Source organism: Neolamprologus multifasciatus, chromosome 16 (genome assembly GCF_963576455.1).
Source record: "Neolamprologus multifasciatus chromosome 16, fNeoMul1.2, whole genome shotgun sequence".
Classification (NCBI taxonomy): Eukaryota; Metazoa; Chordata; class Actinopteri; order Cichliformes; family Cichlidae; genus Neolamprologus; species Neolamprologus multifasciatus.
Genome location: NC_140454.1, coordinates 6,428,316 through 6,452,680, shown reverse-complemented (window position 1 = coordinate 6,452,680; position 24,365 = coordinate 6,428,316). Strand labels below are relative to the sequence as shown.

Genomic DNA, 24,365 nt, shown 5'->3' with positions numbered 1-24,365 from the left:
GACCTTTCAACTATTTTTTTAGAGTATGTTTAATGTACTTTTACTCTGTTCTTTATAGTTTTCTGTCATGTCCATACTCTCCTATTAAAATACCACACGCTTTTGTTTTGTATAGGTTAGACACACACTTTTCCGGTGCTATTCACGAGATCATTTTATTTTTCCGGTGCTAGTCAGCTGACTTAAAAAAACACTTCCGGTATGGTTGCTTAGGGATCACTGTGGAGTCACTTTATTGATGTAAACCGCAAAAATCATTGGCTCTAAGCCAGACGTCTCTGTCCAAAAATTAAACAAACAAAAACGAGTATCTGTAAAGACCTAATATATTATTTTATTTTGGATTGTACATTCAAAAATGTATAAAATGTGTTTTTTTTGTATTGCAGTCAAAAGCAATAGAAGGAGCGCAATCGAGAAAACAGAGAAACAGAAAAGTTTCTTTGACTCGCAGTTCACTGCTAAAATCCTATCTAAATATTTAAAAATATATATATTTCTAATAGACTGTATCTATGTGCATAGTTTTATAGGCAAACTAGCACTGCATGGTATTTTTTTAGTAACGATTTGTGATAGATTGGTTGGGTCTGAAACAGCAGCCGAAGTCAGGCACTTCAAGGTAGTTGCTAGTTGCCACACTTCAAAGGTAAGAGGACCAACATAGACGCTTTACATTGACGAAACAAACGCAAATGTTGTATATAACGTTTAGGGATATACATTTATGTTATGGTTACTTTTATTAAGTACAATTATCCAAGAATTGTTTTACCACGTGGGTCTAGTAACTGGGTTATCATGCTTAGGCTCACTCGATTTGGGTCAAATATGTCTCCGGGCGGGCGGAGGTTGACGTTGTCGTGTTGAATCAAATGCCAGAAGCGTAAACCGGCAACTCTGCCTGCAGTTTTGTGTACTAAAACGAACGTACCCGTTTCTGCGAGGACTGATGTGCTATACCTTGCTACACGTTTACTAAGTAGTACGTATTTTTGGTATATTATTTTAAAGCAGGATTCGCAAATTATGAGGAAAGGACATAAAACGAAGGAATAGACAAACAACACTAAATCGACACGGCAGAAATAAAGGCCGTAGTTCGACACATTATAAACAACTCGAAAATACTTTACACCTCATTAATACAGAATAGCACACTAAGATCAGACATGTATTAAGTATGTAGTGTCTTATGCTGGTATAAAACAGAAAACCTTGTTTTTGAAAACTGTGATATATTTAATACGCATACGTGGTAGATTATATATTCTAGATAGCAGGGACAAATTACAGCTAAATGAAACTATGCTATATAGATCAAGATTCGTCATTTTATTGCTGTAAATATCTATTAATATGTGGACTCTTGGGTACATTTGATATACAATGTATTTCGTCTTTGTTGTCATGATGGAAAGCATGCATTGTCAATGATGTTTCCATTTTTGTGGCAACATATGCCAACAGTTGCACAAACAGAAAGCCAGGTCCTTAAAAAAGAGAGGGATGCCCTGATTGTGCAAATGTGGTTTAGTACCAAAGTTTAAAATGGTTAATGTTTACAGCAGTGTTTATGTGTTTATGCCTTCTGTTGTATTAGGAAACTGTTTTTTTCATATAAAAACTATTCACACTATATTGGTACATTTAGCACAGGAGGCGTCAAAGCCACTTTAGGATGACATGATAGCTAATAACATGTGGGTGTAATGTTCAACTTTTCAAACAGTGCTATAAAAATAATAAAAACAGTTTTCTGTATGATCTTCGTGAAAATGTAGACTTCAATATCTAGCAGAACATACTGAACTTGTCTTAAATTTATTCAGACATTATGTAGAATCAGGTGGAGTCTTTGTTTTTCTTCCGTAAAAGGTGTGCACAGTAAATTCTTCTCCTGTGCTCTGGTGTGAAACAGGATTCAGCATCACCTTAGGCTGCTGGTCATGGGTTTGACCAAGCAGTACCTGCGCTATGTTGCCAGCGCCGTTTTTGGGGTCATTGGCAGCCAAAAAGCCAACATCACGTATGTGACCCTTCGAGGAGGGGAGAAGGGGCGCTATGTGGCTGTGGCTGCATGTGAACATGTTTTCATCTGGGATGTTCGAAAAGGAGAGAAGGTGAGGTTCAAGTGTGATTATAACGATGCGACAACTCATATCCAGGTACATTTCCCTTCAGATTTTATCTGCTCTTATCTTTATTCTTGTCATCTGTGTGTGTGTAGGTCCTGATCCTGCAGGGTCAGAAACATGAGGTGACCTTTCTCTGCCCTTCGCCTGATGGAGTTCATATTGCCGTGGGTTACGAAGATGGTGCAGTAAGAATCTTCAGCCTGCTGAACGGTGAGAGCAACGTCTCCTTCAACGGCCACAAGTCTGCAGTCAGCGTCATACACTATGATGCGCTCGGGGCGAGACTTGTTACTGGCTCAAAGGTGAGTGTGGCAGGTTGTTCCTTGGTTTTGTTAGGTGCTGACATGATTCTAAACTCGACATCAAAGTGACAACAGTTACACGAAAATAAAGGTGTTAATATAAATGGAAGATAAATTGGAGGTTTGTTTGTTGAGTGGTTTACTTTGCCTTTAAAAATGTTTTTTTATTTTACAAGATGCTGTGAGTTGCAAGGAATCACCTCAGTTAACTGTTTACTCCTGTCTTAGGACACAGATGTGATCATGTGGGACATCATCAATGAGTGTGGGCTGTACAGGCTGAGAGGCCATAAAGATGTCATCACGCAGGCCCTGTTCCTGAGAGACAAGAACCTCCTCGTCACATGGTAGGACACCGTGATGTTTACATTGTGTCTTGTCTACTGGATTGAATATTTGAAATGGAGGTTTGAAAAGCTAATTGTGTGCTTCGCCCACTGTATAGCTCCAAAGACAGTTTTGTCAAGTGGTGGGACTTGGACACACAGCACTGCTTTAAGACTATGGTGGGCCATCGCAGTGAGGTGAGATGCTTCTTTCTCTGCATTTAGTCCAAGTCCGTTTGTGGAATTTCTTCCCTTCTAGATATTCCACACATGTATGACTAGGGCTGGGCCAGATATTGTTCACAATAAAACCCCAACAATCAGACAACCTCCTCTGAACTTGCCAAGAGTGGAAAGAAAAAACTTCCTTTTAATAGGAAGAAGGTTGCAGCAGAATCATATTCTAGCCTTCTGCCACAAATCAGCAACCTCTAACAAAGTGTGGGTGTAGCCCAGATGAAAAAAATCATATTTACACCAATGATAGAGAAGAGAGAGTATTTACTCTCTTTATTTTAACTGTCCACATCAACAAGCGTCATATTTCCTATGACCATTGAATGCACCTCTCAGTTCACCCCACGTGAGGGCAACTAGCTCAGCAACCAATCAGAGCCTACCCAGGCCGCATTGACCCTGTCAGCCAGGAAGTGAGGTGAAGGTGCATGGAGTTCCCGGGTTTTTTCTCATCTCAGCAAGAGGAGTGGAGGCATCTGCTACTCAAACCAAGAAATCCACGGACAAAAGAGAGGGAAAAACTCAGAATTGAGAGGAAAGGAAGCCAGCACCTGCTGGAAGTCCGGAGTCGAGTGGCTGGATGAAGGAGAGAAGCAACGTCGGCTAACCACTCACCTTTCATCCGGAGAGCTGCTGCAATTCCGACACCAGTGTGTGTTGGGCTTTTGCGAAACAGAGCAACGGTCAGGTTTTTGGAGAAGACAGAAAAGTCCAAGGACCAGGACGATATTCCGGTTGTGATAGATGGCGAGCCAACCACTTTGAGCATGATCTACCCCAAAGAAGATACACACCACACACTCATACATTCCAGTTACACTCACAAGGACCTTTGAAGTTGGCTATCGCCAGCTTAACTCTAAATTCCTAAAGGGCCCCAACGAGTACTTTTATTTTGTTTGAGTGTGCACACTATTTATTTTATTTTATTTTTTACTTTATCTGTACAAATATCTGTTATACCTTGTAACAATACAAGAGTGGCTACTCAAAAGTTAACATTGTGTCCAGGTCATTATTGCTGCTCAATACTTTGGCTCCATACGAATTTGGTGTCTTCTGATTCTGGCCAGGGTCTTATTACGAGCCCAAGTAATTGTTGCGCTGTAATTCACCTTTATACAGTGGGGCAAAAAAGTATTTAGTCAGCCACCGATTGTGCAAGTTCCCCCACTTAAAATGATGACAGAGGTCAGTAATTTGCACCAGAGGTACACTTCAACTGTGAGAGACAGAATGTGAAATAAAAATCCATGAATTCACATGGTAGGATTTGTAAAGAATTTATTCGTAAATCAGGGTGGAAAATAAGTATTTGGTCAATAACAAAAATACAACTCAATACTTTGTAACATAACCTTTGTTGCCAATAACAGAGGTCAAACGTTTACTATAGGTCTTTACCAGGTTTGCACACACAGTAGCTGGTATTTTGGCCCATTCCTCCATGCAGATCTTCTCAAGAGCAGTGATGTTTTGGGGCTGTCGCCGAGCAACACGGACTTTCAACTCCCGCCACAGATTTTCTATGGGGTTGAGGTCTGGAGACTGGCTAGGCCACTCCAGGACTTTCAAATGCTTCTTACGGAGCCACTCCTTTGTTGCCCGGGCGGTGTGTTTTGGATCATTGTCATGTTGGAAGACCCAGCCTCGTTTCATCTTCAAAGTTCTCACTGATGGAAGGAGGTTTTGGCTCAAAATCTCACGATACTTGGCCCCATTCATTCTGTCCTTAACACGGATCAGTCGTCCTGTCCCCTTGGCAGAAAAACAGCCCCATAGCATGATGTTTCCACCCCCATGCTTCACAGTAGGTATGGTGTTCTTGGGATGCAACTCAGTATTCTTCTTCCTCCAAACACGACGAGTTGAGTTTATACCAAAAAGTTCTACTTTGGTTTCATCTGACCACATGACATTCTCCCAATCCTCTGCTGTATCATCCATGTGCTCTCTGGCAAACTTCAGACGGGCCTGGACATGCACTGGCTTCAGCAGCGGAACACGTCTGGCACTGCGGGATTTGATTCCCTGCCGTTGTAGTGTGTTACTGATGGTGACCTTTGTTACTTTGGTCCCAGCTCTCTGCAGGTCATTCACCAGGTCCCCCCGTGTGGTTCTGGGATCTTTGCTCACCGTTCTCATGATCATTTTGACCCCACGGGATGAGATCTTGCGTGGAGCCCCAGATCGAGGGAGATTATCAGTGGTCTTGTATGTCTTCCATTTTCTGATGATTGCTCCCACAGTTGATTTTTTCACACCAAGCTGCTTGCCTATTGTAGATTCACTCTTCCCAGTCTGGTGCAGGTCTACAATTCTTTTCCTGGTGTCCTTCGAAAGCTCTTTGGTCTTGGCCATGGCGGAGTTTGGAGTCTGACTGGTTGAGGCTGTGGACAGGTGTCTTTTATACAGATGATGAGGTCAAACAGGTGCCATTCATACAGGTAACGAGTGGGGGACAGAAAAGCTTCTTACAGAAGACGTTACAGGTCTGTGAGAGCCAGGGATTTTCCTTGTTTGAGGTGACCAAATACTTATTTTCCACCCTGATTTACGAATAAATTCTTTACAAATCCTACCATGTGAATTCATGGATTTTTTTTTCACATTCTGTCTCTCACAGTTGAAGTGTACCTCTGGTGCAAATTACTGACCTCTGTCATCATTTTAAGTGGGGGAACTTGCACAATCGGTGGCTGACTAAATACTTTTTTGCCCCACTGTACCTTAAAGTTGGTTACATGATGCTTTACAAAATATGCAAGAAAACGCTTCCTGGTGACGACGGAAACAACAAACTTGTTTCACCCCTTGAGGCAAAAACACACCATCAAGTACAACCAGGCTATGAAGGAGGAGATGCTAACAGCTGATGATGTGCAACCCAACATTAAACAAATGACTCACCTGAGCAACACTGGAGCACTTGCTACTTGCACTCCATATAACAAGAAGCACAAACAGTGGATGGAAATTTCTGATGCAATCTCATGGTGGTAAAGGAGGAATTTAAGTAACTGGTTAAAGAGGTCGACCACATAGTACCAGAGAAAACACTAGCTGGCCTGCTTTTGTGCTTACATTTGACTTATGCTGCGTCACTGATATTGGACTATAATGTGGCTGCTGCTGGCAGTAGATTCACATTTTGAGTTGGGTAGTCTATCTCTAATGACAGTAACTCATCACAAGAACAGCATGTTTAATAGCTTTTATTTTGTTTGCACTGATAAACACTGCAGGCTGTAAGCTGCACTCGTTGATACAGCATTTATTGAGTATTTTTTGTTCTTTATTGTCAGAAATATCATTATTGCACATTTCCTTGACATCTTGTGATAGAATTTTGAGGTAATATCACCCACACACTGAAGCTGCAGCGCACAGTGTGGTTCCAAACCTGCTCTGGCATTAACCTCAGGACAAAAACTGTGCACTGGGAGCTTCATGGCAGGATTTTCCATGACCAAGCAGTTCCTGTAGGTGTACTGTGCAGTACTTTGGTCCATATAGTGGAGCTGTTGTGACTAGCTGCTTTCACCGGAAGGAAATGGGGATTATAAGAGACTTTCCACCGGACTTTTAATGTTTTTTCTGGATTATTAAGATGACTCGATGTTTTGTTTTTTTTAATGTGTGTGTGTCTGTTAGGTTTGGGGTATGGTGTTGCTGAGCCAGGAGAGTAGGCTGTTGACGGGCTCTGCAGACAGTGAGCTTCGAGCCTGGGACATCAAATACCTGGAGGAGGTGAGAAAGGACACAGCTGAGCACTTTTTTGTCTTCAGAGAGAAAGCAAACCGTTTTTCTTGAGATCCTGGAGTCTCTCCCCTAATGTGCGATGCTTTACTTTCTATGAAGATGTCAAGTTTTGCTTTTAGTAGTCTTTTATTTCCCTTTTGTATTTTGCCTGTAATTTTACACAACATGGGCACTTTTTTTTAAATTACATTAAATTTGTTATTGAAGTTAATCAGATCCTTATTAACTGTAGTTTTTGGCTCTAAAAACGATATTAATGGAGTTGTTGTAAGGTCGTAAAACTCTGCTCGCGTCCTGCGCAGGCAAAAGCTGAGGGTGAGCCTAAGGTGAAGAAGGGAAAAACTCTGTTGGTTGATGATGATGAAGAAGACGATAAAGAAGATGAAAGCCTTGAAGAGGTAAAGTAGCATTCATTACAGTGAGGGTAAAATGATTCAAATGCTCTGCATGTATCAACTTTGTAGTGGAACGTCATTTATTAAGCAGTGTAAGTCTCAGAAGGATAAAGTCAGTGCACCGCCACATTTTTGTGCTGTTGGTTCTTTTTTTTCTAATGTTTCACAGTTGTTAATAGTTCTAATTATTCAACACCATCTTCAACTAGAGTATTTTTGTAAATGAAACCAAATTCTCTCTTTAACCTTTATTCTTTCTTTTTCTTTTTGGGCAGCGCATCCTATCTTGTGAAAAGGCCGGCTCCATCCTGAGAGAAGCTAGAGATCGCGTCGTCTCACTGGCAACAGACCGCCACGCCAGAGTCATCGCCTGCCACGTTAGTACTGAAGCATCTTACAGTTCCTTGTGACTCGGCATGATGTGTGGAATACACAGTGGGTTGAATGTAATGCTTGCTCGGTGCAGTTTGAGCCCACTGAGACCTGCTGTAGTCATGCTGTAGTATGTGTTTCTTCTTTCACTGGTAGCTTTTAGGCACTCATCAGTAGTAAGGTCGTCTTGTGGCTTTTAGTCAGTGTCGCTAATGTGATGTGACATCAGTCTGACATCACTAATGTATGTCAGTTCAATGTCTGTATATTCATTTGTCTTCTGATCACATGACCTGATGGTTAAATGCGATTAAGAATAGTTCCAATGGTTTTGTTTTGTTGGTCTTTCCTTCAACAGGAACACAGACTGATTGCTGAGTTATTTCCTCCTATACAGTCACACTGTCTGTCAGCATTCGCCTGACAATCAGCTGTAATTTAAACATCGCACATACTCGTTTTAAATGCCTTCCATTTCCTTTGTGTTTGTAAACTAATTTTCTAGCTAAAAGCAATTGATGATACACATTAGGGCTGCCACAATTAGTCGACTAGTCACGATTACGTCGACTATCAAAATCATCGACGACTGATTTAATAGTCGACGTGTCGTTTGAAGCTTTGTAAGATCACAAAAGACGCAGGAATAAGTAGTAGGATTTAAGAGTGTAATAACGGACTGAAACAGAAGATGGCAGCACTGCATGTACAAGGATGCCAGCTGCTGTTAAAACCCGAAGAAGAAGAAGCTGTGTCCCAGAATTCATAGCGCGGCCCAGCTCAGTTTCCAACAATGGCGGCAGCTAGTTAGTTTTAATATTACTCTTATTATTCTTTCTGGGTCACAAAATAAACGTTTAACATATTTTCAGACAAGAATGTAGCTGTTTAAACCTCAAATATCTGCTCAGTTTATCAAGACACCACATATTTTCAAAAGCGCTCCGACGTTTTCGGAGACGTCTGTTACCCACTAGCTCGATAGCTAGCCGGGGGCAAGGCTCACTAGAGCCATGAGAACACCGGACTCCCAGCAAATCATTTTCAAACCCACCGCCATCTTTTGCTACTCAGGATAAACATATATAAGTCACTTAGATAACTTCAAAATGTTATTGTTTGGCTTTTTTTTAGTATTTTATTTGTTCCTGAGTAAATCGGTTTGGCTGAGATTAAAGTTATAGTTTTTACACAGCTGAATAAACGTCAAGCAGACAACTGATTATCAGAAGTGTGAGATGCTGGAGAATATACTCCGGTGTCCTGTTATATTTTAGATAGCAAGGAGTTTATTAAACTTCACCGAAACAATCTGCAAATTTCATTCAAATTTAATAAACTATCATCTTGTCTTTATTTTTAGTTAGCACATACCTTAAACACTTAAAGCTGTAAGCTAATGATAGTTATATAAGAGCAGATGCTGCTGGTGCAATAATCTGTATGCTGTACATCCAATAGATGATGATCTGATTAGTCGGTGACTAGTCGACTATCAAAATAATCGTTTGTGGCAGCCCTAATACACATTATGCCTTCTATGTCTTTCAGGGCAACGACTCAGTCCTGGAGCTCTTCACTGTGCTGTCAGAGGAAGAAGTGCAGAAAAAAATGACAAAGAAGCTGAAGAAAGCCAAAAAGAAAGCCACCAAGTAAGCGCACATGTATTCTGTTCTTTGGAATATTTGCACATTGACTGTTACTGTTACCAGCGCACAACCAGCGCTAGTTTTATTAGCCAGATGTACAGACATTCATATACTGAGGTGGACAAATTTACCAATGACAATTAAACGCGTGTATTTCTGCTCTCTTCTGAGAAAACTTCATATGAATGTCGCTAATATAACTCCAGTACTGACACCACCTATCTTGACTACTTCTAACACATTGATGTCAGTGGAGGTGGAAGGACAAGCGCTGCTGCCTAAATGATTCGTTTCAGCTTTTGAACTGATGATTATTATCCCTGCTCTCTGCAGAGCTCAGGAAGCTTCAGGTGAGGAGACAGAGGAGCCCGTGGTGAAGAGGATGCTGAAGGACGAGATCATCAGACTAACAAACATCAAGGCATCTTCCAAGATCAGGTCAGTGCAGCGAATTATTCTCTCCCTAAAATTTTGAAATTTAGGTCCAGATAGCATCCGAATAAATGTTAAAATAAATTTTCTTGTTTCAAATCTAACTTTTCAGACATTTTGAATTCACTTTGCTGCCGCTGCTTGTCTCTTTATCTCTTTAAGCCACAGTTACCTGTAGGAGATCATGAATTTCCTCTGATCATGGTTGTTGTGTGCATTGCCACCGACTGCTGGGCATTGAAGTAAAAGCGGAGCATGCAGGAATGAAGTATTATAAACTGCTCTAATCGGCCTTACATTGCAGTACAGTTTCAGACAACTAACAGTCTTTAGTTCCTTGAATAATTTCATAGGATGAAATAAGGCTAATTCATGTAGAAAAATAACAAAGTGAAGATTCATGTCATTTAAAAGCACAAGTTCTTACCACCTGAGAATAGTGGTGCTGCACAAGATTTACAAATAGAAATAAATATAAAATATAAATTTTGCAAAGTGGAAAAAAACCCACATTTTGACTTCTTTTTCAAGTCAGTACAGATCAGGACACAATTATTAACCCCCCTATGAAAACAGCGAGTTTTTAAGTTAAACAGGGCAAAGAGTATTTAACATAGCTTTTTCAAACATCAACATAATTTTGTCCTTATATGTAAATAGCTCAAATTGTGTACAAGTTGTTGATCTAAATATATCTGAAGTCTATTATGTAGGATGGCACTTTCCAGAATTAGAAAGGTTGTCTCTGGCTCCTCTCTTATTTACACAAGGGGGCGCCACAATAAGTGGAACCACATATTTGACCTGATGCATCCCTCCCAGGTACTTGTGTCACAAGTCAGGGATCTTCACTACCCACACTCTTCCGAATCAGGGGTCTGTTCACATGTACACACCATCCATGTCCTCTGTCCCCTCTCAGGTGGGTGGACTGCCTGTCATGTGCAGGTGGAGAGCTGAAGGTGGCTCTGCTGCTCCAGAATAACACAGTTGAGACCTACAGCCTGAAGACCTCACACAAGACCCCCGTAGCCGATAAAACGGCTCGCCTCACACTCGGTGGACACCGCACAGATGTGCGCACACTGGCCTTCAGCTCAGACAACCTGGCTGTCCTCTCCGCCTCTGGAGACACCGTCAAAGTTTGGAACAGGTAACACCAGTTTAGATGCAGCAGGTCCTGAAAGGGTCTTATAATTAGATTCATTTTGCTGCATTCAGTGAAAAAGCTCTTGCTTCATTGGTCATTGTCTTCTAACTGTCCTGCCCACTGTGACAGATCCACTCTGCAGGTGATTCGCACCATGGCCTGCGAATACGCCCTCTGCTCCCTCTTTGTGCCTGGAGACCGACAGATAATCCTGGGAACGAAGGTATGTGGACACAGACTGAGTTATTCAGACACTCTGTCCAAGGCTTACAGTCAGTTTCAACCACTGTTCTCTGTAAGTTATTGATGTCATCGGTGAGTTAGTGGATTTGAGCGTGTAGAGTGTATTTCTTTCTGAATCCTGTAATCTAATGGCAACCATTTGGAAGACAGAATATCGCTCCTTACAAAGTTGTAGACTTTCTTGTAGTCAAGTGTGTTTTGTCCTTATTAGAGTGGGAAGCTGCAGATCTTTGAGCTGGGTTCAGGAAGCCTTCTGGAAACTGTAGATGCCCATGATGGAGCTGTGTGGTCAATTTGCCTGGCCCCAGATCAGGTGAACCTCACTGTACTCAGCTTTTTCACACCCAACTTATCCTTTCCATAAACGGATTTTTACAAAAAATTGAAGTCCAAAGACTGATTTGATTTGTTTTTTATTTGTGTGTGTTTCCTTTAGAGGGGGATTATCTCAGGAAGTGCAGATAAGACTGTGAAGTTCTGGGAGTTTGAGCTGGTAAAGGACAAGGAGACGAGCCAGAAGTGAGTTTATTTTGTTCAATGTTCAGGATTGATGTGGTAGATTTTCAATGATCTCATAGGACCATTAACACCTGGAATAAAGTGGTCAGGTTCAGTATAAGCTTGAAACTACTGAGGAGCTACATGTATATTAGACGTGGGAATCACCATACATCCCACGATACGATATTATTGCAATTTTTTAAAATATTTTGCGATATTCAGATTCTGTACATAAAGGTAAACTTTATCAATATTCATTTTATCTAATATCAAAGTCTCACACTCAGTCTTTCTCTCATTTCAGTTTTATTGTTGACAAACTGAACGGTTTGTATTACAGTCTAGTCCAACTTAACTGAATCAACCATCTGGTACAATTATAGCTATTCTGAACTATGCAGTTTATGAAAACTATGCAGCCCCTTCAGCAACTGAAGAATTTGAAAGTAAATTAAAACAAAATATAATTTTACATTAAATAAAAAGTTTTAAACTTAATTAAAATAAAATAAGTAAACTGTCATGTTTATTGCTGCCAAAACAAGTTAAACACATTTAGACAATGAAGGACTGTCAGGATTCTTGCTCAGAAAAAGGATCAACTCTGAAGTCAGAGCACAAAAACCTTTTTGTAACAAAATATCAATTTCTGCTGTCCCTGTATCGATACATTATTAGCAAACAAAATATCACGATGCTACACAGTATTGATTTTTTCCCCCACCCCTAGTGTATATAGTATATATAGGATCAATTAACAAAATAAATAAAATGCTTATTTTTAATTTTTTTTAAGCATTTGCAGACAGTGACTGCCTGATGGCCAAAACTCACCAATCCTCTCTAAATACTTTGTCAGCGCTATTAACACAACTGCCTGAGGTTGTGGTTCCAGTCATCTTTGTAGAAATAGACCAAGTCTGAGCAGACCTGATCGGGACATTCCCATACATTACATGGCCTCTGTTTCAATCAAACCATTGCTCTGACTCTCCGTATTGTCAATCTGGTTGATCTTAATATTTAAATAGACTTTGCAGTGAATCTGCTGTGTGCGCGTTTTTTGTTGTTGTTGTTGTTTTTCATGAAGTCTTCTCTTTAACATAATCTCACAGCAGTTTGTATCATAGCCACGGCCTTCATGCTACTTCTTAATGTTACTGGACACAAATTTTACATCTTTTTCTTGTCTCTGAACACGACTTCTCGTCATGTCCACTCTTATCAGTTCTGATTTGTGTTCATGTATATTAAATTAATATTTTCAGCTTTAAAGGGGGGGAAAGGTCCACATTTGGATGCTGAAGAGGAGATGGATGAGTGAATGTGTAGTTATGCAGACTCAGGAGGTCCCTGAGACTGACTGTGTCAGAAAAGGCGTCCTGTCTAAATCAATCCCAATTCAAGTACGCAGATCCATCTGCTGCGTTGAGCCCTTGGAAAGTAAGGGAAGAGCCCAAAGTATTGTGTGTCAACATAGCTGACACACAGTTAATGCTATAGTTTTCTTCAACTCAAGACTCCTGCTATAACCTGGATATGCTGGAGATGCTTTTTTGGACGGTGTGCATGTAAAACAATAAGAATGTGTCCAGTAATATCCGGCCCTAACTGCCTAATTTATTATTCCTGTTATTTGCAGTAGGTGCAATATGAACCATTGCTAAATATGGTGAAGGCAATGATGTTGAAAATTGTGTTTTTGCATCACGACTTACCTGCAGAGTTGTTTTGTGTGTGTGTGTGTGTGCGTGTGTGAGATACAGACGGCTGACAGTGAAGCACAAACGCACTCTGCAGTTGGAGGAAGACGTTCTCTGTGTGAAGTTTTCTCCTGACCACAGACTGCTGGCTGTCTCTTTGTTAGACTGCACAGTCAAGATCTTCTACACAGACACACTTAAGGTACGCTCGACATACAAGATTCGACTTAACTTTATATTTACCGCACACTGTTTACATCATATCTACACATTCTTCCTTTTGCTGCTCCAGTTCTTCTTGTCTCTGTATGGACATAAGCTGCCTGTACTTTGTCTGGACATCTCACACGTGAGTACTGTTGACATATTAAAATTATTAGCTGCAAGACTCAGACTCAAGAACAATCACTTCAGCCCACGGTCTTCCTGACTCTGACCTTGTGTGTCTCTTAACCAGGATAGCACAATTATTGCCACTGGCTCCGCCGACAGAAATGTGAAGATCTGGGGTTTGGATTTTGGCGACTGTCACCGCTCCATGTTTGCTCATGACGACAGGTACTGCCCAGCACAGACCCAAACCAAACACTCAGAGGTTTAACTGGAAATAAAAGAGTTTTTTACTCAGTGATGAAGTCATCTACTGGGCAGTTTAGCTTCCAACCCTGACTTCATCTCTGTGGTTAGAGACTCTGATCTGTGTCCTGTTAACTCACACCGACCCGTGACTTCACACCAGCTGCTCTTTCATCTGCACGCTCCTCTGGTTCCTCATGGACCATCTCAGTTTCTGTACTTGATGATTTCTTTTCTTTTGTTAATTAATTTTTGATTAAATGTGATTTTTCTTTCACTTTTTTTCTAATTTCCTTTGAAATGTGTTGTTGTGTAATATTCTTTCCTGTCTCCTTGTTTGAAATCGATCTAAGTCTGCTTTGTCTCATGATTTCTTTCCTCTGTTTTCTCTGTGCAGTGTCATGTTCCTCCAGTTTGTTCCCAAGACTCATCTGTTCTTCACAGCAGGGAAGGACAAGAAGATCAAACAGTGGGACGCAGACAAGTTTGAGCACATCCAGACACTTGAGGTAACAGCTTTCCCCACGACCACCGCTCAAAAAATGAAAAGAACATTTTTTATTCAGAGTGACGTCAGTTAAACTTCTACGATATTAATCTGGTCAGTTAATTGTTAATTAGTTTCAGCTCCTTTGGTGTCAATGAAATTGACAGAAGATGCACTAGAGGGGTAACAATGAGACAATCCCCAAAACAGGAATGGTTTGGCAGGTGGAGGCCGCTCACATGTTTCCCTTTTCATCTTTTCTGACTGTTTCTGTTCACTAGTTTTGCATTTGGCTGGTTGTCAGTGTCACTGCCGGTAGCGTGAGGTGATACCTGGACCCTATCAGATCCTCCGGGATGCCACATCAATATGTTAGTGATGCGCAAATGGAGCAGCGTTTAACCATTTCATCAGCTGTTTTAAAAATAGGTTAATTCATTCAAAACTTCGTTTCAGTGACATCTGGTGGTGAAATAGGAGACAGCAAAACAATGTCTCAGTCGTGCTGTTGAGTAGGGCTGCACGATTTTGCATAAAATGAGAATCATGATTTTTTTGGCTTAGAATTGAGATCATGATTCTCTCACGATTTTCTTTTCCAATATAAATATTTATTGCACTTATTTAGGCAAGGCAAGTTTATTTGTATAGCACAATTCAACAACAAGGTGATTCAAAGTGCTTTACAGAGACATTAGAAACAAAAACAAATAAAAAGCATGATTTAAAATTGATTAAAACAAGCAAACAAACAAACAAACAAACAAAACAGTATATAAAATCAAAACAGATAAAATCAGAACAGTAGATAAAATCAGTAGTTAAAATGTAAGTTTTGAAATTTAAGCTTAAGTGCGGATTTGGTGCTTTATTCAAATGCAGCTGAGAACAGGTGAGTCTTCAACCTGGATTTAAATAAACTGAGTGTTTCAGCTGATCTGAGGCTTTCTGGGAGTTTGTTCCAGATATAAGGAGCATAAAAGCTGAATGCAGCTTCTCCGTGTCTGGTTCTGACTCTGGGAACTGATAAAAGACCGGATCCAGATGACCTGAGGGATCTGGAAGGTTCATACTGGATACTGGTTCATACTGCTCATAACTGCACATCAACTTCGTAACAGTTGAGACTGAACATAAAAACAATAAATACACATTAAAAACAACAAATGTCTCACGTTTTGTCGTTGCCGCAAAATGTTGTACTGCTTGAAATTCCGTCTCCACCGTTGCTCGACACTGCGTGTATACAGCAGGTAGTGCAACAATAGAAAAATAGTTGTGGGACGGCACTGTGTAGCGTTTGTCTAGGGTGTTGATCATTTTCCTAAATCCCTCGTTTTGCACAGTGTTGATGACCTTTGGTCAGGTGATAAGTGATAACCTCCGTAATTTCTTTGTGCCTGCGGAAGTTCGACGGGTATAGGGAAGCGCTGTATGAGGTTCCCGTTATTGATGTTTGGGTGGTTGAGCGGGACGGATTTTCTCCTTTCACTTTCTCGTCATCCCTGACGTGCTCTCTGTTGTTTTTTCCCTGCCAATTTTAGCAGCCAGCTTCTGTATCACGTGGTATAAGGCTCCGCCCTTGTCATTTGTTGAGCAGGAAGAGTGAGCGTGTGTTTTCATGCAGATTACGTCCCGGATCAAAATGCGGTACAATCGTGGGAAGATGATTCTGTAAACTGATGTAGGAGTTGGAAGTAGGTGTAGCTGTGTAACTAGGGTAACTAATCCAAACTACACCTCATTCATGAGCTACGCAGAGAATGTCTTTGGATTTATTCCTCACAGAAACACACAGATCAATTCTGGGTGATCAGTTTTCTGCTTAGATTAAGTTCACACTTCTTATTTATTTTTTATTTTTCAAATACCAGACTGTCGTAGGACACATAGGTACACATAGAAATGATAATCTTTTCTTTTTTTTGTTTTATAGCATACAAAAAACATAGATGGCATGAATACATGAATACCCCCCACTCCCTCCCAATAATTTGAAGGTGAATATGTTACAGAAAAATGAATTAACCCATCCAAAAAATTAATTAATTAATTAAAATAAATACATAAACTTATATAGACTTCAGCTGGAAATCTAATTTGTAACCTACGACGTAACCGGAAACGGGTTATAACCCTACGCCGTAACCAGACAACAAGTGTAATTTAACATCAGGTCAACGCAGCAATGCAGACGACCGATTGGCTTGGAAGGTTACGCCGTAGGGTTCAAAGGGGTTTTTATCTTAAATCAGGAATTAATTCATAATCTACGTTTTATAGCACTCCACCCAGTAGCTGTTGATACTTGGTCTTTCCTATTTGTTTTTTTTTTGTAGCTGCACCACATTTCTTACTGCTCAGCTTCTTCATTTTACATTTTGAACGTTGCCACTACGCTACGTTGTAACACTGTGAACGTCCTCTTTGAATCACAGGGCCACCATCGGGAGGTTTGGTGTCTGGCCATCAGCCCAAACGGAGACCACCTCGTGTCGTCATCTCACGACAAGTCCCTGCGTCTCTGGGAGAGGACGAGGGAGCCCATCATCCTGGAGGAAGAAAGGGAGATGGTGAGGTGGAGGACAGGGCCCACATAGATGATGTTACAGTGGTTGACATAAACACTTAAACACCGCCTCCTTTTTGTGTCGATAGGAGCGAGAGGCAGAGTTTGAGGAGAGCTTGGCTAAAGGAGATGCACCTGTGGTGAGTGCTTAGTTTTCAGCTTCTACACTAGTTGCTGTTATGTTGGATGAGTGATGCATTTATACGTTTTGCTTCTCAGGTACCGGGAGAAACGCAAGGAGAGGCAGCACCTGCTGGCAAGAAGACTGTGGAGACAGTCAAAGCTGTGAGTTCTCTTCAGTAATTAGCTGAGTTATTATCTGCACTCAAAAAGTATTTATGGCCAAAATGAAAACTTTAAGTAATCTGATTACCGACTACAAAGCGCACCTGAATATTAGCCGCGCAAGCTAAAATCAGGGGAAAATCCTGTTTTGTACATACATTAGCCACACCTGACTAAAAGCCGCAGGTGTTTCAATGTTGACTTATCATATGTAAGAGAATATGCACAAAGGGAATTGTCAGGAAAGAGATGGCTGTTTGGAGACACACCCCTTTATTAATATTTTGAAAAACAAGTTATGGGTACATATTTGCATAACTTTTTAGGTATATGTACAAGTAGCGGTAATCTACGGTGGCCCCTAGAGACAAAGCACGTACAAACTCCAAAACACTTGCAAACTCCAAAACACATGCAAACTCCAAAACACATGCAAACTCCAAAACACATGCAAACTCCAAAACACTTGCAAACTCCAAAACACATGCAAACCCCAAAGCACATGCAAATTCCAAAACACAACGGAAGTGCTCCAGGACGCTAGGGGCAGTGTTGAGCTCGATTTGCAAAATAAACGGCAAGTTTGTCTGTATGGGACGGTCTAGTCTCTGTCGCGCTTCCCAGGTTGCCTAACAACCATGATACTAACCGCTGGAAACGTGTCATACAACTTTGTTTGACAGAAATGAAGGAAAACATATTTTGTTCATTTGTTTGTTTGTTTCTACAAGAGCTTTGTGTGATTTGATAAGTATCTGAGGTTGAGACCACAGGACAGTAAAACATGATTTTTGGGCTTCATTTCTGTACTGAACAGTCATTTAAGATTAGTTAGTAAATAACAATTAGCTAATGTTGTTCATGAGACTAAAGTCATATCACTTTGGTAATGTAAATATAATATGGCCAATATTATAGTTATTATATTAATCATTATTAGCTATTACAGCAGTGAACATGAACTCTGTGTCAAATACTGAGCCACAGTACAGATTCAAGTTGCAGTTATTTATAGGTCTTATCACCTTAAATCTTCACTCAAAGACAAGTATCTTTGACAGTGCATATATAGGTGTATCATATATAAGAGACAAATGTTGTTCCTTCAGTATGTTGGCATTACTAAATTTGGCTCATTGCTTACATACGTGTGTAAAAAGAAATTATATGAGCTGTGATAACTGTTTCTGATAAAATGAAGAGTAGACTGATATATTGAATATTCCTTTATTGGGTGAGAAAATCAGACCATGTCATAACTGCTTTAAGTCATACAGAATAGATATCAGAGCCTTAAACAGGCTGACTTCTGCTAAATGGGTCAAACTGGGCAGAAAGTATACAAACACATAGCATCATTATAGAATATGATGTAACACTATAGATCAACTTACCTCAGAATATATAAAGCATATAAACAATTACAGCAATATGATGCAACAAACACAGCACTGCTACTAATCCAAAATACTCAAAGCTTCATAGAACTGAAACAAACATTTATTTTTAGGTCCATTCTGCTGCTGATACATACTTTAGGTTTCTGAATATTAAACTTGTTTCTGCCTTTCATAGTGTGTAACTTGAAGGCCCTGAGTACTTTCTCCCACACTGCAAACACTGGAATGATAAAATTATTTGAACATTACCTAATAAGACTGATTCAGGACAGACAATTAGTTATGTTAAACTTTCCTAGCAGTCCTTCACAAACAGGGAACAGTCTGTCTATTCTCTCCATCTGTCAGCTGCTGCTGGCTCTTCCTCCTCCTCTTCCTCACACACTGCTGAGTCCTGGTGGATCATCAGGGGTGCAAAGCCTCACAGATGATGTGCAGCAGTGAGTCCCTCAGTCTGTCCTCACTCTGGACACTTGCAGTTGTCACACATGGAAATCAAATGTGTGATAAGCTGCAGGATTCAAACACAAGTGTAACTTATAAATACATGTTCATACTTTTATTACACAATCAGAGAGAAAGAAAAAGAGAGAGAGTGCAGGACAGACAGACAGGTGACAGCCTCAGGTGTATACACTGCTACAAAACAGCACAAAAGAAGGAGGACTGTGTTATTACGAAACAAGAAGAGTTCCCAGATGGTACAGTGGACACGTGTGTGACTCCTGTGATTAAAGCACCTTTCTTTCAGCTTAACGAGTGAACCGTCAGCTCGTTCAAACACACGTTAAAGTCCGTTTGGCTCTACACCACCGAACAGTGGCAGCAATATAACATAGCTAACATTAACAGTGCAGTGAATCCTGCTTGTGCCGTGATATTCAGGACTGCAAACCGAGCAGCATCACTGACTTTCAGCCTGTTGTGTTTGTGGATATATGACTGACTTTAATTATCCATAAAATCATCACATTCTCTGTAAGATTAAAGTCAACTATTGAACGGCGTATATTTTGGAGTAAAGGCTTTAAAACCAAGTTAGTACAAACATCGCTAATGTCACATAACTTTCCCGACATGTGGCCAACAGTAATGTTTTAATGTTCTTCATTATAAAAAACATTTGCGCATAAATAAGTGACATAATATTCAGTACTTACTTCTGAAAGTTTACTCTTGGCGGCTCCGCTTCAGCCGTTTTTTTTCGGCAAAATTATCCACACCACAGGCGAGCTATGAAATCTGGGATATGTTGGGCCATGAAGGCTACAGCGACCCATTCTTAAAATTCAGGGAAATTAAGGACGCATTTGAGGGCCGCATTTCGAGCAGCCTTTGAATTGGGACAGCCTTCGTCGAGTCGCTGTGACGTAATCGGCCTTAAAATGTGGACTTTAAGGCTGCAGACCCCAAATCCGGTCATTGGTACATCCTGGCTTGTGTAGTTACTAGGTAACAAAAGCTCAACACTGCCCCTAGCGTCCTGGAGCACTTCCGTTGTTTTTTTGGAATTTGCATGTGCTTTGGGGTTTACAAGTGTTTTGGAGTTTGCATGTGTTTTGGAGTTTGCAAGTGTTTTGGAGTTTGCATGTGTTTTGGAGTTTGCAAGTGTTTTGGAGTTTGCAAGTGTTTTGGAGTTTGCATGTGTTTTGGAGTTTGCAAGTGTTTTGGAGTTTGCAAGTGTTTTGGAGTTTGTACGTGCTTTGTCTCTAGGGGCCACCGTAGTAATCACAAGTACGAAACATGTACTGTGCTTCATAAATGAGTAACAAATGTAGTACATAACAATAACCTACAGCACACCAGAAAAATAGATTCGGACTACCTTTTAGGCTCAGGTGCAGTGACAAGAAGAAAAGTCAGTCATTCACCACCATCTTTCTCTTCTTCCTGCACTAAAACCACCAAAGTCCTCTTCTCCAGTGTCGGAAACGAACAGGCTCAGGATGGCTTCGTCATCCACTCTCCGCTTCTCTCCTTCGTTGTCACTTTCAAAACCAAACAAATCCTCGTTGTCAGTGTCAGAGTCGAACACCCGCCGTGGCGGTGTCTCCATCATGCAGCAGTCCAGCCCTTCGAAATCCGTTGGTGATCGTGGATGTTTTCACACTTTTCCACGCTGTCAGATTCCACTGGTGGAGTTGAACATAACTTGCTTTTTGCAAGTTTATCGCCGTTCGTCATCCACGCCTCCCGCTGAACGCGTAGCGCTACTTTGAAGCTTGTTTTTTGCGCTACTTCGTACGGCACTACGTTGCCTGGCGGACGGACATGTGACCAACATACCACTCTTCAACCCCGATCCTTCCGCCAGGCAACGTAGTGCCGTACAACAGCGGAACAAACAAAACAAATTGTCTTACGATATCACAAAAATCACGGACAATCCATAGAAAAGCCGCAGGGTTCAAAGCTTGTGGAAAAAGTAGCCCGACAATTACGGTACATGTAAATTTTCTGTGTAATTGTATTCCATAAGTAGGATTGTAAAGTGTTCAATTTAATGGACTTTGGTCAAATGAAATTTACTTGATTGGTACACATTCAGTTTTTATCAAGCGTATTTTCTTTAATAATTAATTAATTGAATAAATCCTTGATGATTTTCTATATTTCAGTTGCCTTTTACTAATAATTATTCTTCATATTTATGAGGGTCAAACATCAGAAGCCGTCATTGTTGATCTTTTTCCTGTTTTTCTTTTGCAGGCAGAGCGAATCATGGAGGCTCTGGAGCTTTATAAAGGGGAAACAAGGAAGATGGAAGAGCACAGATATGCCTGTGAGAGCGCAGGCAAAGAGGTTGAGTCATGATTTCAGTTATTCTACTTTTGCTGTGGGGTTGTGCAGTAAAAAGGCTTTTTTTTGTTGTTGTTTTATCAATGCTCAGCTGATTCTGAGCAGAAATAATTTTTCCAGCAGCTGCAAATGCACTGATGTGAGGAAGAGGTCAAACACCATTATCTTAGTTTTTAAGTTCTTCCCTTCAAGGTCATCTTCCTGTGCACTTCTGGACCACCCTGAGTGGAGATGCTGTTTTTGGAAGGCTCCACTAGAAGTCCTGCTCTGTCCACTTACAATAGGGCATTTGAAAAATCACCACGGAAACTACCCTACTTGCTAAATTTAGCTCTGTGCGCTTAGCAGAGTGTAGTTTAAATTGATGAGTCACATAGTTGTGACCGGGCACCTGTGGCAGATCCACAATGACTTTCAGGGAGTCAGACTTGGGTCCAGATGTGCAGGAGAAGGTCAAAGGGCACATCAGAGAAGTTTAAATCAGGTTTTTTGTTTTTTAAAAAGCATCACAGGTCACATTAAACAGTTCATCCTCTTTTGCAGCTTCCTCCACCGCAACCCAACCCTATCCTCGTGGCCTTTGGAAATGTTTCGGTAAGAGAAACAGAGTTATGAACAATAAATGTCTTCATACTGAGATCACAAATAAACCTTGTTTTCAGCTCAAGCTATAAACTTAATCTGTCTTTGTCCCTCTTTAAGCCCTCCCGCTATGTTTTAGATGTGATAAAGAAGGTCAGATCGAGGTAAGATTCAAGCGAATGATGTGAAGCTGATTACCATCTGCCTGCACTGTCCTGCGCATTTAAATACACTCAGATTGTTTTCTTTTTTACGTTTTTTTGTCATCATCAGTGAGCTGGAGGTTTCTCTGCTGGTGCTTCCTTTTCCTTATGTCCCCGAGCTCCTGAAACTCTTCAACAGTTACATCCAGCAGGGCCTGGAGGTGGAGCTGGTCTGCCGCTGCCTGTTTTTCCTTCTCAAGTAAGACGTGCTTTATTATGGTTGTTTGTTTTATAGTCAGATTTAATCTTTGGGCAGTTGAGTGGTGACTCAGGAGTTTGGGGTCTCCATGAAAAATTTAAACAACAAAAGATTTAAAACATAAATTTAAAAAACTAATTAACATAAGAATGGTGGTTTTTTTAGGTGTTATGAAGCTCATTTCAATGATCAAATGTTTTAACGAAACTAAAATGTTGAGGAAATACAGATTATGCAAAGGCGCTATAAGAACAGGAAGCCGAGGCTACAAATTGCATGGGCTCAACAAAAATGAATAATTAAAGATTGGAAAACATCACCCGATGAGATGAGGATCGGTTTCTTCTGTGACACATGGATGAAACGGACATGAAAACGTGGATCCATATGTCCTTTTTTCAACAGTTCAGGCTGCAGGTAGTGGATGGAGGATTTTTCATGGCACACTTAAAAGCACAGCCAACCTGAGTATTGTTGCTCACCGTTAACTAGGGGTGGGGGAAAAAATCGATACTGTGTAGTATTGTGATATTTTGTTTGCTAATAATGTATCGATACAGGGACAGCAGAAATCGATATTTTGTTACAAAAAAGGTTTTTGTGGACTGACTTCAGAGCATGTAGATCTTTTTTCTGAGCAAGAATCCTGACATTCCTTCACTGTCCAAATGTGTTTTGTGTAAATGTGTAAACTTTTTTTTTTGGCAGCAATAAACATGACAGTTTACTTATTTTAATTTAAGACATGTTTTATTTTAATTAAGTTTAAAACTTTTTTATTTAATGTAAAATTATATTTTGTTTTAATTTACTTTCAAATTCTTCAGTTGCTGAAGGGGCTGCATAGTTTTCATAAACTGCATAGTTCAGAATAGCTATAATTGTACCAGATGGTTGATTCAGTTAAGTTGGACTAGACTGTAATACAAACCGTTCAGTTTGTCAACAATAAAACTGAAATGAGAGAAAGACTGAGTGTGAGACTTTGATATTAGATAAAATGAATATTGATAAAGTTTACCTTTATGTACAGAATCTGAATATCGCAAAATATTTTAAAAATCGCAATAATATCGTATCGTGGGATGTATGGTGATTCCCACCTCTACCGTTAACATCACTTTATGACTGCAAGTGATGATCTTCTGATGGCTGCTTCCTGCAGGATAACACACCATGAATAACACCAGCAAGGTGCACCTAATAAAAGTGTTTTGTTTATTTCTAGGATCCATTTTGGTCAGATCTCCAGTAACCAGATGCTGCTGTCTGTCATCGATGAACTACGGACCAATACGCTCTCAAAAGTGCGGGAAATCAGAGTAAGTGACATCTGAGTGGAAGGGAGCGGGACCGAGCAAAGCTTTTTGGCGTTTAACCGATTGTTGCTTCTATTTTCTCTCCACTTTCCTTCTTTCAGGATGTGATGGGTTTTAACAGTGCAGCCCTGCAGTTCCTCCAGCGGGAGATCGAGAGCAAAGAGGACGTCATGTTCTTTGCCGACGCTACAGGTCGCCTGGAGGAGAAGAAGAAAAAGAGGAGGAAGAGGGAGAGGGCCGTCTTGACCATTGCTTGAATTCTAATGAACATTTTGGATTGTTTTTGTATAAACGTCCACTCTCCACCCCATTCTGCTTTATTCCAGGAGTGGACCAGATGCCTCACACTGTTGCTTTTTATATGTTATTAAATCCTGAACTAATGTAACAAAGTGTTATTCAGTGGCAAGCTTCTTTTCCCAAATAAACTGCGTCTGAGGTTTTCTCACAGTACTTGGAAGTTTTATGGGCGAGGGGGCTTTCAAAACAAATAAATCCTTGATGGCAAAGAGAAACGTAGCGTGGATTCTCAGCATTTCCCTGTGTTTCCTCAGGTTTCTATAAAATTCATTCAAATATAGTTAAACTTTAAATAGATTCAGGTTTAAAGCAGCACTAGTACTCCATGCTCGCCACAAACACAAAAGGACATGTATGATTTAAGCTGGTTTCTGATCTACAAGCCCAAAGGGAGCAATTCAGGCCCGGAGCCAAACCAAGGCCAAAGATTGTCTGG

General features: G+C 40.5%; 1 protein-coding gene across 3 annotated transcripts; it reads left to right on the top strand.

Annotated features, from left to right (window-relative positions):
- The first annotated feature begins 264 nt into the window (after positions 1–264).
- wdr3 (WD repeat domain 3) lies at positions 265–24,079 on the top strand. 3 transcript variants are annotated; one of them, XM_085135753.1, is made up of 27 exons: positions 265–649; positions 1,922–2,123; positions 2,231–2,440; positions 2,669–2,787; positions 2,886–2,964; positions 6,658–6,753; positions 7,068–7,163; positions 7,436–7,537; positions 9,084–9,184; positions 9,515–9,619; positions 10,536–10,766; positions 10,893–10,986; positions 11,218–11,319; positions 11,443–11,525; positions 13,274–13,412; positions 13,503–13,559; positions 13,668–13,768; positions 14,184–14,295; positions 16,712–16,846; positions 16,932–16,982; positions 17,062–17,127; positions 21,237–21,329; positions 21,870–21,920; positions 22,029–22,072; positions 22,182–22,310; positions 23,539–23,632; positions 23,731–24,079. In XM_085135753.1, exons 2-27 carry the CDS (start codon positions 1,950–1,952, stop codon positions 23,884–23,886), a joined length of 2,820 nt encoding a protein of 939 aa, XP_084991879.1. In that variant the 5' UTR covers positions 265–649; positions 1,922–1,949; the 3' UTR covers positions 23,887–24,079. The 3 variants fall into 3 exon arrangements, with proteins under 3 accessions (XP_084991879.1, XP_084991876.1, XP_084991878.1); XM_085135750.1 differs by having other exon boundaries at positions 266–649; positions 1,879–2,123; XM_085135752.1 differs by lacking the exon at positions 265–649 and adding an exon at positions 662–985 and having other exon boundaries at positions 1,879–2,123.
- Positions 24,080–24,365: the final 286 nt, after the last annotated feature.

Coding starts and splice junctions, on each gene's coding strand:
- wdr3 (XM_085135753.1), top strand. CDS start 1,950: ATGGGTTTGACCAAGCAGTACCTGCGCTATGTTGCCAGCGCCGTTTTT. Junction 2,441..2,668: donor GACTTGTTACTGGCTCAAAG/GTGAGTGTGGCA, acceptor CTCCTGTCTTAG/GACACAGATGTGATCATGTG. Junction 14,296..16,711: donor AGCACATCCAGACACTTGAG/GTAACAGCTTTC, acceptor TTTGAATCACAG/GGCCACCATCGGGAGGTTTG.